The sequence below is a fragment of the Paroedura picta genome, chromosome 4 (genome assembly GCF_049243985.1).
Source record: "Paroedura picta isolate Pp20150507F chromosome 4, Ppicta_v3.0, whole genome shotgun sequence".
NCBI lineage: Eukaryota > Metazoa > Chordata > Lepidosauria > Squamata > Gekkonidae > Paroedura > Paroedura picta.
This window is the reverse complement of record NC_135372.1, coordinates 140,579,489-140,594,701: the sequence shown is the minus strand read 5'-3', so window position 1 is coordinate 140,594,701 and position 15,213 is coordinate 140,579,489. Positions and strand designations below refer to the sequence as shown.

Sequence of the window (15,213 nt, the reverse complement as noted above, 5' to 3'; positions counted from 1 at the left end):
TGTATTTATTTATTTCAAACTTATATCACCTGGACTGTGTTCCGAATTCCTGAATACAAACAATAGCAGCCTTCTAAAGCAGGGGTAGTCAACCTGTGGTCCTCCAGATGTCCATGGACTACAATTCCCATGAGCCCCTGCCAGAGTTTGCTTTGATAAAGCTCTTCTACGTTGACCTGACCTGGACAGCCAGGCAAATCTGATTCCATCAGATCTTGGGAGCTAAGCCGGATCGGCCCAGGATAGTATTTGATGAAGAGAAGGGCCTATATTTTTTCACTACCTGAAGGAGTCCTAAAATGGCTTACACACACCTTTCCCTTCCTCTCCCCGCAACAGACACCCAGTGAGGAAGGTGGGGCTGAGAGAGCTCTAAGAGAACTGATCTGCATGAACAGCCCTGAGAGAAGTGGGGCTCAAGGTCACCCAGCTTGCTGCTTGTGGAGGGGGAGCGGGGATTTAAACCCGGCTCTCCAGATTAGAGGCTCCTAACTTCTTCAGCACCGTTCTTAGCCATTGGGATGGGCGACCTTCAAGAATTTAGGTGGTAGTTTTTCCAAGGAACGCTAGAGGTTGTGACGTAGGGGCAGGCAGGGACCTGCCCCTGCTTCACTGGCTGCCAGACAGTCCTCAGACCCTTCTGCCCATACAGTCCTCAGACCTTCTGCCCATACTATACACCTGATATATGATAAATCAATCAGTCTTTCACATCGCCAGCTGATAGACCTGTACTATTGTTCTGATTGCTGAGGGCAAGGGGCCCAAATATTTCTGGAAACCCCTTGGATTCTGCAGACGCCTTTAACATTTTATAGTCCTGGATCCTTAACTCTTCTGAAGGGCTACTTTGCAGTCTAGACGCTGAGGCATTATACCCTTCTGAAGTCCCCCACCCCACACCACCCCATCCCAAAGCCAACCCTCTCCAGACTCTTCCCCAAAACCTCTGAGGATTTCTCAACTTGGATTTGGCCCCTGGAATCCTAATGAATAAGTATACAGTGTAGGGATGCCAACCTCCAGGCGGGACCTGGGGATTCCCTGGAATTATAGCTCACCTCCAGGCTACAGAGATCAGTCCCCCTAGAGAACACGGATGCTTTGGGGGGTAGAATCTAGGATATTGCACCCCACTGATCTCCCGGCACTCCATCTCCTGATAGCTGGTAGTTCCCCAACCAAGATTTGGCAACCAAATCTCCAGGAGTTTCCAGCTTTAATCTAGTAGCCTGTCCACCCCTCATCCTTCAATGGCGGCCAGGGGAAACCTGTAACGCTAATACCAGAATTCGGCAGGGGGGTTGGACTAGATGACCCTGGAGGTCCCTTCCAACTCTATGATTCTAACAGGCCTAGGGCATTTGCTGTGCTTTTCAGTCGCCCCACCCCCAAACCCTGCTTTGTTTTCCTAGAAAGCGTCCAGGAGAACCCTTAACCCAGCTCTACCAGCCCAGGGCACATCTGGATGTGCCCAGGCTCCTTTCTCCTTTTTCGGGCAGTGAGGGTGGGAGAAGCGAGCGGCCTGTTCCTCTCTCCCTCACCCTCTCCCTGGGCCAGCATGAATTAACCAGGAACGTTCGAGAATTATGCCTGAATAATGCATGAGGCTGAATTAATCATGCGCTTCCCCCCCGCCATGAATTATTCATGAATAACTCATGGAAATGCAAGGTTTGTTCATGCTTCAGGAAAAGGGGGAAAAGAGCAAGAGGGAGAGGGAGAGAAAGGGAGGAAAGGGATCCCCACCCCACCCCTACCCCCTCTTCTCCTCCTGCCAGGGTTTGGCTGGGAAGGGGGCAAGGGTCCCATTTCTCACCCTCTGGGCCTTTCCGCTCCAGAAGTGACTTGGCCCCCAGAGGACCCCAAAGAGTGTGAGAGAGAGAGAGACAGAGAAAGGCGACGGGGTTATTGGCTGGCCAGCTGAGCAGCTTCGGCAAGCGTATCGAGAGAAGGTCTTTGCACACAAAAGGAAGCCCGTCCAGGAAGAGAGACGACAGCCAGCGTCTGAATTCTGGGCAGAGATTTGGCGAGACGGTTCCCGAGGAGGAGCAGGCAAGAGCTGAGTTCTTGTTACTTGTTTGGAGTCCGCTTTTCGTCCCCTTCTGCCTTTCCCCATCCTTCCTGTGTTCGGTGCATGATGGGTCAGGCTGGTTCGCGGTAGCCTTGAGGCCAACGGTGTGGGGAGGGACCAGGCGTGCTAGGGGTGCCACCCTCCCGGTGAGGCCTGGGGATCTCCCAGGATGTCAGCTCATCCTTAGATGACAGAGATTGGCCCCCAGGAGAAACGGATGCTTTGTAGGGTAGACTCCACCGAGGCTCCTCTCTTCTTCAGCCTCCATCCCCAAATCACCAGGCAACCCCTCCCCCGGCCTAGAGTTTTCCTTGTCATTGGAAAAATCTGCAGATTTTAGGAGTGGAGAGTGAGGAGGGTGGGCTTTGGCAAGGGGTGAAATCTCAGTAAGGTATAAAGCTGGGATTTCCAACAAGGGGTCCAGGCACCCCACTGGCCCAAGGTCACCCAGCTGGCTACATGTGGAGGAGCAGGGAATCAAACCCAACTCTCCAGATTAGCAGCTGCCGCTCGTAACCCCTACACCAAATTGGCTTATTCACTGAGCCAGTCTGGTGTGGTGGTTAAGAGTGGTGGGCTCTAATCTAAGAAGCTGGGTTTGATTCCCTGCTCCTCCACATGCAGCCAGCTGGGTGACCTTGGGCCAGTCACAGTTCTCTTTGCGCTCTCTCAGCCCCACCCATCTCACAATGTGAATGTTGTGGAAAGAGGGAAGGTGGCTGATTGAAGGTTTGAGACTCCTTCAGGTAGTAAGACTTGGAGTACAAAAATAGCTATTCTCTTTCTTTTTCTATTTCAAACACTCACTCTCTTTCCCCCTCCCAATACCCAAGGCCACATGTAACAGGAAGAAGCACAATGCAAGTTTTTGATTAAAAATAGAATGCAGCATAAAAGGACTTGTAATATTAAGAGCAAACAAAAACGAAATACAGCCACACACAACATAAGCAGAATAATAGTGAAACAAGCAGAATAAATCAATTTAAAAATACATTGTTAAAATTCTCATTGCAACAGACTGGGGGGGGGGGGCAAGTGTGCTAAAAGAAGAGGAGGAGAAATAATTTTGGTCCGCTCATAATAGCATAAAAAGAGCCCTGCTGGATCAGACCAGAGGTCCATCTAGTCCAGCTTCCCGTCTCACACAGGGGCCAGCCAGTTCCTCTGGAGGGCCAACTACAGGTCAGAGAGGCCGAGGCCTTCCTAAGAACTTCAGAAGAGCTCTGCTGGATCACCTTCTTTTGGGATCACCTCCTTTTCCCTCAAGTTGTCAGAAATCTGGAACAGGCTGCCTAAGGAGAGGGAGGAGATCTCCCCCTCACTGGCCATCTTCAAGCAGCAGCTGGACAGATCCTTCTCCTGGATGCTTGAGGCTGATCCTGCACTGAGCAGGGGGTGGGACTAGATGGCCTGGAAGGCCCCTTCCCACTCTAGGATTCTAGGAGTCTAGTCCAGCAGTGGACGGGGCTGCCTAAGGAGGTGGTGAGCTCCCCCTCACTGGCCGTCTTCAAGCAGCGGCTGGACAGATCCTTCTCCTGGATGCTTGAGGCTGATCCTGCATTGAGCAGGGGGTGGGACTAGATGGCCTGTGTGGCCCCTTCCCACTCTAGGATTCTAGGAGTCTAGTTCAGCAGTGGACGGGGCTGCCTAAGGAGGTGGGGAGCTCCCCCTCACTGGCCGTCTTCAGGCAGCGGCTGGACAGATCCTTCTCCTGGATGCTTGAGGCTGATCCTGCATTGAGCAGGGGGTGGGACTAGATGGCCTGCATGGCCCCTTCCCACTCTAGGATTCAAGATACCAGTTCTGTCACTGATTAGCACAGCCTCTCCCAGCCCAACCCTGTCCGTGTCAGCGGAATGAAAATAATGGTACCAATGTCGCTTCTTCCTGATCTCCTTTTAAACTTCCCTTCCCTGCAAACTCTTGGTTCTCGATGCGGATAATAGTTGCAAATAAACGATAACCCATAAAAAATATCATTAATGGAAATATTATAACCACACTTTAAAAACCCGGCCGTTTAGAACGGAAAGGAAACGGCAGCCAAGTGTGTCATCAAATTGGCGGAAAGCTCGTAAAACCAAGCCGTGGCAACAATATTTTAACAGCGCTCTATCAGTTTCTTAAATGCTAATAAAACGGAGCAGCAGGAACAATGGGCAAGAAAACAAACCAGGTTGATTAAAAGCTAATAGTGGGTTTTCGGTCCTGGTCCCAACCTGGTGGAATGAGCTCCCGGAAGAGCTGAGGGCCCTGTTGGAGTTGTCAGCTTTTTGCAGGGCCTGCAAGACGGAGCTCTTCCGCCAGGCGTATGGTTGAGGCCAGGGTGGGGTCCTGGTGTTTCCACCAGAGGACCCCCCCCCCCGATGCCTTTTAGATCTGGCTCCTTGCTCCCAGTGGAAGAAGGCTTGGCCCTCTGGCTGAATGGGGGAAGGAGGAGAGACTGAGGATATATAGATCACCATCTGTCTATTTATTTATTGTTGTAAGGGGTGTTTTTATGGGGGTTTACTGTATTTTACTGCTTTGCCCTGTGTAAACTGCCACGAGACCACTGGCAGAGCGGCGGTATAAAAATCAAAATGTAAATAAATATAAATAAATATTAAAATAGTCGACCATACCCTGAACATGAGTCACCAGTGTGACTCGGTAACTAAAAACGCAACAGGATTTTGAGCTGCATTAAAAGAATTATAGTGTCCACTCCAGATCATGCAGGGTGATGTTACCACTTTACCCCACTGTGGTTAGATCTCGGAGTCTTGTGTTCAGTTTTGGGCACCACAACTGAAGAAGGATGTAGGGAAACTGAAACATGTCCAGGTAGGAGCGCTACAAAGATGGTGAGGGGTTTGGAGACCAAGTCGTATGAGGAAAGGTTGGGGGAGCTTGGTCTGTTTAGCCTGGAGAGGAGACGACTGAGAGGGGATCTGATCACCATCTTCAAATACTTGACGGGCTCTCATAGAGAAGATGGAGCAGAGTTGGTCTCTCTAGCCCCGGAGGGACGGACCAGAACCAATGGGATGAAATTAATTCAAAGGAAATTCCATCTAAACCTCCGGAAAAAGTTCCTGACAGTTAGCGTGGTTTCTCAGTGGAACAGGCTTCCTCGGGAGGTGGTGGGCTCTCCATCTTTGGAGATATTTAAACAGAGGCTGGACAGCTATCTGACGGAGAGGCTGATTCTGTGAAGGTTCAAGGGGGTGGCAGGTGACAGTGGATGAGCGAGAGGGTTGTGAGTGTCCTGCATAGTGCAGGGGGTAGGACTAGATGACCCAGGAGGTCCCTTCCAGCTCTGTTATTCTATGATTCTATGACATTGTTCTATCAAGGATGTAAAGGGATGGCAACCTAGCATTGCACACACACACACACACACACACACACAAAATCCCTTTTTATAACCACACACAGCAGATTTTATTTCATTCCATGAGAGGTTTATGGTGTCTTTTTGAAAAATCAACCTGGCGGTTGTGAATTCTGTTTATCGTAATGTAGAGCCAGGAATTTATCGACACTCAGTGTAGTACAGATCTATGTTTTATCTTCGTGGCTGTAAAAAGGTGTTTTGTTTTTGCATATGGATCTGTATCAAAATCACAAGTTGTCATAGTCCCACTCTAGACTCCACTGGAGTTCTATGTGCAATTCCAGAAGCCTCACTTTTAAAAGCGCATGGACAAAACTTAAAGGGTGCAGAGGAGAGCAATGAGGACGATCCGGGGCCTGGGGACCTAGCCCTAGGGGGAAAGGCAGAGGGACTTGGGATGGTTCGGCCTGGAGAAGAGGAGGTGGAGAGGGGACAGGAGGGCTGTTTTGAAGCATTTGAAAGGTTGTCCCTTGGAGCAGGGCTGGGAAAGGTTCCTCTTGGCAGCAGAGGAAAATATCTGTGGTAATGGGATTAAACTATGTGGAGAACAATATCGGCTAGATATCAGGAAAACATTTTTTCTCAGTCCAAGTAGTTCAGCAGTGGAAGGGGCTGCCTAAGGAGGTGGGGAGCTCCCCCTCACTGGCCGTCTTCAAGCAGGGGCTGGACAGATCCTTCTCCTGGATGCTTGAAGCTGATCCTGCACTGAGCAGGGGGTGGGACTAGATGGCCTGTGTGGCCCCTTCCCACTCTAGGCTTCTAGGAGTCTAGTTCAGCAGTGGAAGGGGCTGCCTAAGGAGGTGGGGAGCTCCCCCTCACTGGCCGTCTTCAAGCAGGGGCTGGACAGATCCTTCTCCTGGATGCTTGAGGCTGATCCTGCATAGAACAGGGGATGGGACTAGATGGCCTTTGCGGCCCCTTCCCACTCTAGGATTCTACAATTCTTCTATGACTCTTTGCTGTAAAATGCATATTTAATAGATTTTGGTAATAATAATTATTAGATTTCTCAACTTTTTGGGTTCCTGGCTTGTTTCACAGGTTGGGTTGGGCAGTGAACACGAATTTCTCTTCCAGCAAAGAATAAAATTTGTCCTAGAGAAGAAGCAACCAGGAGGCAAAGAAGGCTTGGAGATGTTGGGTGAGTGGAAAAATCAGCTCCTCATACTTACTGTGCCCTTAGCTGTTCCAGGTGCCCCCTGAAACTTGGGTCACATTGGGCTACAGCAGGTGGTTGAAGCAGGAATTTCCCATTCTGCAATCATTGTGCTGCTAGTATTGGTGGGACAGAAGCCAAATAGCTTACTGACTAAATTCCCTTTCAAGGTCAGTCCTCATCTGCGGGAAAACTCCATGTAACGATGGGGCAAAGGGATCAAGACGTAGGAGGAAAGGTTGGGGGAGCTTGGTCTGTTTAGCCGGGAGAGGAGACGACTGAGAGGGGATCTGATCACCATCTTCAAGTATTTTAAAGGCTGCCATGTAGAGGATGGAGCAGAGTTGTTCTCTCTTGCCCTGGAGGGACGGACCAGAACCAATGGGATGAACTTAATTCAAAAGAAATTCCGTCTAAACCTCCGGAAGAAGTTCCTGACAGTGAGAGCGGTTTCTCAGTGGAACAGGCTTCCTCGGGAGGTGGTGGGTTCTCCATCTTTGGAGATTTTTAAACAGAGGCTGGGTAGCCATCTGGCGTAGAGCCTGGGAGTGGCATCCAGTTCCCAAGTCAGGGCTCTGCACCCAAGAAGAGCCACTCTGTCATGGCATGCAGCAGACTATGTGGTATTTAGGAAGGACCTCTGCTCAGTGGCAGAGCCTCTGCTTGGCACGCAGAAGGTCCCCGGTTCAATCCCTGGCAGCCCCAGTTTAAAAGGTATCAGGAAGGTGAAGGGAAAGGCCTCTGCCTGAGACCCTGGAGAGCTGCTTCCAGTCAGAGCAGGCAATACTGGCCTTGAGGGACCAGAGGATCAGATTCAGCAGAAAGCAGCTTCATGCGTGTTCATGTATCTACAGGGCTATTGTGAACACTGCATGTTCCTAACTCTCAACAAACACTCTTTAAGGGTTATGTAAATACCCAACCTCTTGTGGTGCAGAGTAGTAAGGCAGCCTACATGCAGTCTGAAGTTCTGCCCATGAGGCTGGGAGTTCAATCCCAGCAGCCGGCTCAAGGTTGACTCAGCCTTCCATCCTTCCGAGGTCGGTAAAATGAGTACCCAGCTTGCTGGGGGGTAAACGGTCATGACTGGGGAAGGCACTGGCAAACCACCCCGTATTGAGTCTGCCATGAAAACGCTAGAGGGTGTCACCCAAAGGGTCAGACATGACCTGGTGCTTGCACAGGGGATACCTTTACCGTTACCTTTTTAAATACCCAGCATCCTTATCTTGTGACAGAAACTCGCCACGCTTCTCCCACTGCAGAACAGCAGAATGCCGGACGCCCGCCCCCCATCAAGAGGTCGAGGAAATCCTTTCCAAAATGGTATCCTGGAAGCAGTGAGAGGAAATTTCCCAACAGGGCATTCAAGAGCATCCTGGAGGACGGAGAGGCTGGCCCCCAGCACGATCCAGTGCCGTCTTCCGGCCCAGGCGAGGCACAGACCCTCAGTCTCATGGCGATGGGATCCCACCCTCATTCCTCTAATGTTCTCCACACATCGCCTCCCTTCCTAGCGATATCGGCTTCAGGGGCATACCAGAAAGTCACTCCAAGGTCAAGTCCTGCAAACAGAGGTAAATGAAAGGAAGTTTCCTATTATGGAATCAGATCATCTAGTTCAGGGGTAGTCAACCTGTGGACCTCTAGATGTTCATGGACTACAATTCCCATGAGCCCCTGCCAGCAAATGCTGACAGGGGCTCCTGGGAATTGTAGTCCATGAACATCTGGAGGACCACAGGTTGACTACCCCTGAGCTAGCTTACTGTGGACACATTAACCATTTGCTCTTAAGGACATACATAAGAACAGAACAGCCCTGCTGGATCAAAGACGTGGTCCATCTAATGCACCAGTTCCTGCTTGGTGTAGTGGTTAGGAGTGTGGACTTCTAATCTGGTGAGCCGTGTTTGAATCCACGCTCCCCCACATGCAACTAGCTGGGTGACCTCGGGCTGACCACAGCACTGGTAAGGCTGTTCTGACAGAGCAGGTATATCAGGGCTCTCTCAGCCTCACCCACCTCACAGGGTGTCTGTTGTGGGGAGAGGAAAGGGAAGGTGATTGGAAGCCACTTTGAGACTCGTTCGGGTAGAGAAAAGCGGCATCTAAGAACCAACTATTCTTCTTCTTCTTCTTCTTCTTCTTCTTCTTCTTCTTCTTCTTCTTCTTCTTCTTCTTCTTCTTCTTCTTCTTCTTCTTCTTCTTCTTCTTCTTCTTCTTCTTCTTCTTCTTCTTCTTCATCTGGAGGGCCAGCAACAGGGCAGAGAGGCCGAGGCCTTCCTAAGGACATCAGAAGAGGCCTGCTGGGTCAGACCAGGGGTCCATCCAGTCCAGCCTCCTGTCTCACACAGGAGCCAGCCAGTTCCTCTGGAGGGCCAGCAACAGGGCAGAGAGGCCGAGGCCTTCCTAAGGACATCAGGAGAGCCCTGCTGGGTCAGACCAGGGGTCCATCTAGTGCAGCCTCCTGTCTCACTCAGGATACCTCTGCTCCAGCAGCGCCACTCTGGCCTACTGCTGGTATGTTGCTGCAGAGCTGCAATTTCAGTGGGACACTCACAAAAAGATATGCCAGAGCTTACCTTCAGTACTTCTTTCACTGCCTTCTCTGTCCCTGGCACCATTTTGTAAACCTCTGTCATGTCACTGCTCAGTCACTGTTTCTCCAGACTCAGAGGCAGTGAGTGGGAGTGGTTCAGAGCATCAGCCTCTAATCTAGAGAGAAAGGTTTGATTCTCTGCTCCTCTTCCACTTGCAGCCAGCTGGGTGACCTTAGGCTAGTCACAGTCCTGATAGAGCTGTTCTCATAGGACTGTCATATCAGAGCTCTCTCAGTCCTACCTACCTCACAGGGTGTCTGTTGTGGGGAGAGGAAAGGGAAGGCAATTGATTGTAAGCTGCTTTGAGACTCCTTCAGGTAGAGAAAAGTGGGGTATGAAAAACAACCCTTCTTCTTCCTCTTCTTCTAAAAAGCCCTAACCTCTTTATCTTCATTGGCATGCTTGAATTTACACGGCCTTCTCCCCATTGTGTCTTTAGATTATTCGCCTTTAGGATCAAGAAGGAAGTCTGATGATCTTCTAGTCCTCAGTGAGAAACAAGTCTCTCTGAAAAGGTAAGGCTCATTATCAAAAGATGGCATGTACAAAAATGAAGGTTAATTTCTTTCTTTTTAAATTACATTTAGGAGAGGGCAGATTTGGGTGCATACCCAGGTTGGTGGGAAGCAGCGGGAAAGAGCCCAAGCTCACTGGCACCTTTACGACCAACAATGTTTTATTCAAGGCAACAGAGGGAAAGTCTGTTGGGCAGTAGGAGACACACCTGCACTCTGTCCTTCCTGGGTGCTGGCCCACCTCTCCCTGCTCCCTGCTCGAAGTTGAGATCCAGCATTAAAGAGTAGCAGACTCCAATCTCAAGGGCCAGGTTTGGGCCCCCACTCTTCCTCCACGCACAGCCAGCTGAGTAGCCAACCTCCAGGTGAGGCCCTGGAGATCTTCAGGAATAATAGCTGAACTCCAGGAAAGGAACTGGAAGGGAGGGTGGGAGGGAGGAAAAGGAGAGGGAGGGAGAGAGGAAGGGAGGACGAAAGGAAAATGAGAGGGAGGGAGGGAGGGAGGGAGGGAGGGAGGGAGGGAGGGAGGAAGGGAGGAAGGAAAATGAGAGGAAGGAAGGAAGGAAGGAAGGAAGGAAGGAAGGAAGGAAGGAAGGAAGGAAGGAAGGAAGGAAGGAAGGAAGGAAGGAAGGAAGGAAGGAAGGAAGGGATAAAGCAGGAAAGAAAGAGGGAGGCTGGCCAAACCATTATGATAGGAATGGAGGAGAAATGTTGAAGATCAGATCCTGCCCAAAACCTCCTCTGTTTGGGATCCTAATCAGGGACACAAATTACAGGAAATTGTAGGGTTTTTAAAATTTTTATTTTAATCTCTGTGTTTGTTTTAATGTTGCTGCTGCTGCTGCTGTTGCAATCATTTTTAGGCAGCCCCCTGTGCCCATGTGCCCAAGGTAGTTAGGCAATAGTCAAGCAGAGATTCCATCTCCCAGGCCGAAGTTCTTACACTGCTTGACAAGACCAATTCCTCTAGTCCCCCCCCCCCCGTTGCTAACAATTGAGACAGCTTGGCCTGACCGATGGGGGCCGACCCCACATCACCCCTTGCCCTGAACAGTTAGTCCTGTGCCAAACAAAACAGGCCAGGATTTCACAAAATGTCCCCCTCCTCTTTTGGGGATGATGATCTGAGTTGTTGGCTCCCTTTCTCTGGCTTCGTGGAGTCAAAGGCTGCCCATTTGCTGGACACAGGTGATTTGTGAGGTCATTCGGAACGTCTTTAGCTCTTGCGAAGTAGAAAGCTAATTTGTGCCAGAGGAGAAGCCCGTCAGCCTCAAATTGCATTGCCGGTCGCTTGCAGGAATATAATGGGTTGAAATTAGACACACCTGAAAAACGAATCGGTCTGCTTCGATGCACCGAGATTTCCCATTGGGCAGATCCTGGCTGGAATTGCCTTCATTTTAAATGGTCATGAACCGGTGATGGCGAAAAACTCAACTATCTTCAAAGCAGCTCTCCCAAACTCCAGGACAGTCTGGCTTCCTGGTGGTGCGGAACTGCCCTGAACTTGGGTGGCTCAGACTAGCCCCATCACATCAGATCTCCGAAGCTAAGCAGCATCAACACTAGTCACAGTCCAGATCATGCTGTTCTCACGGAGGAGTAATGCCAGGGCTCTCTCAGCCCCTCCTACCTCATCGACCTGGTGTGGGGAGTGGAAGGGAAGGCGATTGGAAGCTGCTTTGAGAAGCCTTCTGGTAGAGACAAGTGGGGCATGAAAACCAACTCTTCTTCTTCCTCGTCCATTCGCACACATTAGATAATGCTCTTTCAATGCACTTTAGAAGTAGCTTTCCCCCGTTTCGCATAGACTGTTTCCGCACTTGCAATCTCCATCAGTTTCGTCTTTGTTAAGGAGCCAAGATTTGCATCTGCTTCCACACTTCAATCTGCCTTTTCAGGCCCAGTCCCGAATTGCCCGCTCACTTTACCCCACAACAAAGGAACTCCCAGAGACCTCAATTTCATTTTTGAGCCGGGTTCTAATTCCGGGCTGTACAGTGGGGAAACTCTCGCCTTTTGTTGCTGTCGCCACCCTTAGCAACCTCCCCCCTCCAGCGTCACTTCCGTCATCCTCCTCCTTCCTTCCCTCCCCCCCTGAAACATTTTATTTTAAAAAGGGGATGGCCACGTCACGACGCTGCCTCTATGGGGGAAAAAATAGCAGCAGTCTTGATCCTTATACATAATGCGATCAACTAAGGCAGGGGTAGTCAAACTGCGGCCCTCCAGATGTCCATGGACTACAATTCCCATGAGCCCCTGCCAGCATTCGCTGGCAGGGGGCTCCTGGGAATTGTAGTCCATGGACATCTGGAGGGCCGCAGTTTGACTACCCCTGAACTAAGGTTTATTCTTTTTTTTTTAAAGCATGTCCAGTATACTTGTGCGGGGGGAAGGAGGGAAGCCAGTCAGTAAAAAAATTAGGGAGAGCACAGAATGGTGGATGCATTGAAAAGAACGGCGCAATCAGCACCATTTTGCCGCTGCGTGTACAGACTAAAAAAGGAATTATTGGAAAAGGGGAACAGGAGCAAAGCATGATGGGAGGCCACCTCCTTTCGAACCGAATGCTAAAAACATTTCAGCCTGAGCAAGAGGTGGGGGATGCCCAAAAGGCTGAAAGTTTTCACCGTTGACTGTAGGGATATCCGTATCATTTGTTCGTCAATACGTAAGGATCACAGATAATGTCATTATACTTATCCATGGTTCCTCTATATATTTGTGAAGCAGCCTGGGGGGTGGAACGTGTCCGGCTGTCCGAGTTGGAATAGGGCCAATCGTATGCTGCACCCTGATTGGCCCTGCCCCTACAGCTCCCGCCTGCCCTCCCTCCCTGGACACTAGCCACATTCCTTTCAGATGTGCCAGAGACAGAGAGATGCACAGAGCCCTGCCAGCCTGAACACGAGCCCTCATTCTCTCCTATTGCTCCTGCTGCGAGGGAGGCAGCGAGAGACACAGAGAAAGCTGCTTCAAGGTGCTGACCAGACCTGCTTCCCTCCTAAGAAGGGGCCCTAATTACCTGCCATGGCTCCTGCTGCCACAGAGAGAGAGACACAGAGAGAGCTGCCCCTGGTGTCATGGAGGGAGAGAGAGATAGACAGAGAGAGAGAGAGCTGCTCCAAACTGCACACCAGCCCTGCTTCCCTCCTACACGCATGCAGCAAAAGGGAAAGAGACACAAAGAGAGAGATCTGCACCTCCCGGTGTCCCCTGGGCCCTAGCACCCATTGTATTCCTGGTTGCAATGGGCTTTCTTGCTAGTTATTATTATAAAACATAGGCACCATTAATCACAGTGATTGCCTGTTCATTTTCAATTTTTACACTGTGAATCCACATTGTTTTCTGGGTTACTGATAGGAACATCACGGTCAGTTCATGTTACTCCAATTCTGCGGCAGCTGCACTGGCTACCAATTAATTTCCGGATCCAATTCAAGGCCCTCAGTCAATTCAAATCCTTCAACGGTCTGGGATCCATATACTTACAGGACCACCTCTCCCTTTACATCCCCCCCTGTGCTCCCTTCACTCATCATCTAGGGGGCTTTTTGCAAATACGCACCCCCAGGGTGGCTCAGTTAGCTGTCACCAGGGGAAGGGCCTTCTCAGTTGTGGCCCCTTACCCAGGAGAATGCATTCTCCGATGACATCCATTCCCTGCTGGGCTTGTTTAGTTTCTGCAGATCTTGTAAGGCTGGACTGCTTAGGCTGGACTTTGGAGGGTAATCTACAAAGGTCAGGCTGTTGTAATAGTGGCATGGCGATAGCCCCATATTTCGGTATTTTAATGTGGATATTTTATATTTGTTATTTGTACATATGTAAGCCATGAGATCCCTTGGGAGAGTGGCGACTAAAAATAAGAGAGGTAATAACTAAATAAAATAAACAAATTGCACGGTCCCTCCAGGGAAGAGAAGATCGAACAGCTGGAAAGGATGGTGTTCAGCCTCCAGCAAGAGGTCTTCTCCTTGAAGCAGAAAGTCCAGCTCCTGGAGGCCTCCTCGCCGAAGGAGCAAGAGCCTCCGCGCCAGCCCTGCGAGGTCAACGAGCTCTTCAATGGCTACACCCGCGATCAACTCCGAGAAGCCGTTCGGTTCGACCAGAAAATCAGCACGGCCTGCAAGACGCTGCTTTACATGCTCTTCACGTCTGACTACATCCAAAGCCACTCCATCACGGGGAGACGAGGGAACACGTTCCGGGAAGCCAAGCCCATGATGGACGAGAGGTGCATCAAAATCATTCGGGTGCTGCTGAAGCAGAAGTTTGGGGACCACCTGAGTGACACTGTCATCACCGAGAAGATCCAAAACGTGCAGAAGGCTCTCAGGCAGAAATACAAGACGGAAGGCCTTTGATCAGGGGTAGTCAAGCTGCGGCCCTCCAGATGTCCATGGACTACAATTCCCAAGAGCCCCCTGCCAGCATTCGCTGGCAAGGGGCTCTTGGGAATTGTAGTCCATGGACATCTGGAGGGCCGCAGTTTGACTACCCCTGCCTTTGATGATGATCATCAGCCATAGACTTGACACATCCCGACTGTGTACAGGACTGAGTTCTCGAAGATTCTGGGTACCAGGCTGGTCGGAAGTAGCCAAACAATGTTTGAATCCAGCAGAACCTTGAAGACCCACAAAGTTCAAAACTAGGCATAAACCACCTGGAAATCAGCTGTAGAACCAGAACATTTCTAGCTATCAACTGGAGGTTTAAGGTTAAGGGGAAATAGATTGGTCACACGGTAATGAAGCCTGAGAGAATCCTCTGAGGGGCAAACAATGGGAAAGAATGTAAATTGTAACGTAGTTTTGTCTTTTCTGTTAAGCTCAGGGGAGGGGATATTTTGATCAGGGAAGTAGTGAAGCGGTACCAGAAACTCTGACCCATCGTCCTCAACCCCACGGCTTTTCTTTAAGACTTCCCCCTTCAAAATCTGAGGAGATTTAGTCCTGGAAGTTCAACATTCGGTGTAGTCGGCCCCAAAGTTAACAGTTGTTTTAGGTTGATCCTGCATTGAGCAGGCAGTTGGACTAGATGGCCCTTCCAACTCTATGATTCTATTCTATGGATGCTTGAGGCTGATCCTGCACTGAGCAAGGGATTGGACTAGATGGCCCTTCCAACTCTATGATTCTATTCTATGGATGCTTGAGGCTGATCCTGCACTGAGCAAGGGATTGGACTAGATGGCCCTTCCAACTCTATGATTCTATTCTATTGAAACTTTAGGTTGATCCTCCACTGAGCAGGTGGTTGGATTAGATGGCTTGTACAGCCCCTTCCAGCTCTATGATTCTAGGTACTAAGAGCCTTCTAGCAGATGTTTGTTTATTATTATTATTCCATTTGTCCTAGGCAATAGCCTATTCTTAGATAAATTCTAGATGAGGCCTGTATTAGCTGGCAGAACTGAAATCTTCCTTCTGAAGCCAGTTGTGTGTTCCTGCAGAAAGAACTGGGGGGCGGGG

At 50.1% G+C, this 15,213-nt stretch overlaps 1 protein-coding gene across 2 annotated transcripts; it reads left to right on the top strand.

Moving 5' to 3' along the window:
* Window positions 1-1,708: 1,708 nt before the first annotated feature.
* LOC143836898 (uncharacterized) lies at window positions 1,709-14,127 on the top strand. Of its 2 annotated transcripts, none has more exons than XM_077336357.1 (5): window positions 1,709-2,055; window positions 6,498-6,597; window positions 7,878-8,189; window positions 9,655-9,730; window positions 13,653-14,127. In XM_077336357.1, exons 2-5 carry the CDS (start codon window positions 6,591-6,593, stop codon window positions 14,101-14,103), a joined length of 846 nt encoding a protein of 281 aa, XP_077192472.1. In that variant the 5' UTR covers window positions 1,709-2,055; window positions 6,498-6,590; the 3' UTR covers window positions 14,104-14,127. The 2 variants fall into 2 exon arrangements, with proteins under 2 accessions (XP_077192472.1, XP_077192470.1); XM_077336355.1 differs by having other exon boundaries at window positions 7,851-8,189.
* The last annotated feature ends 1,086 nt before the right edge of the window (window positions 14,128-15,213 follow it).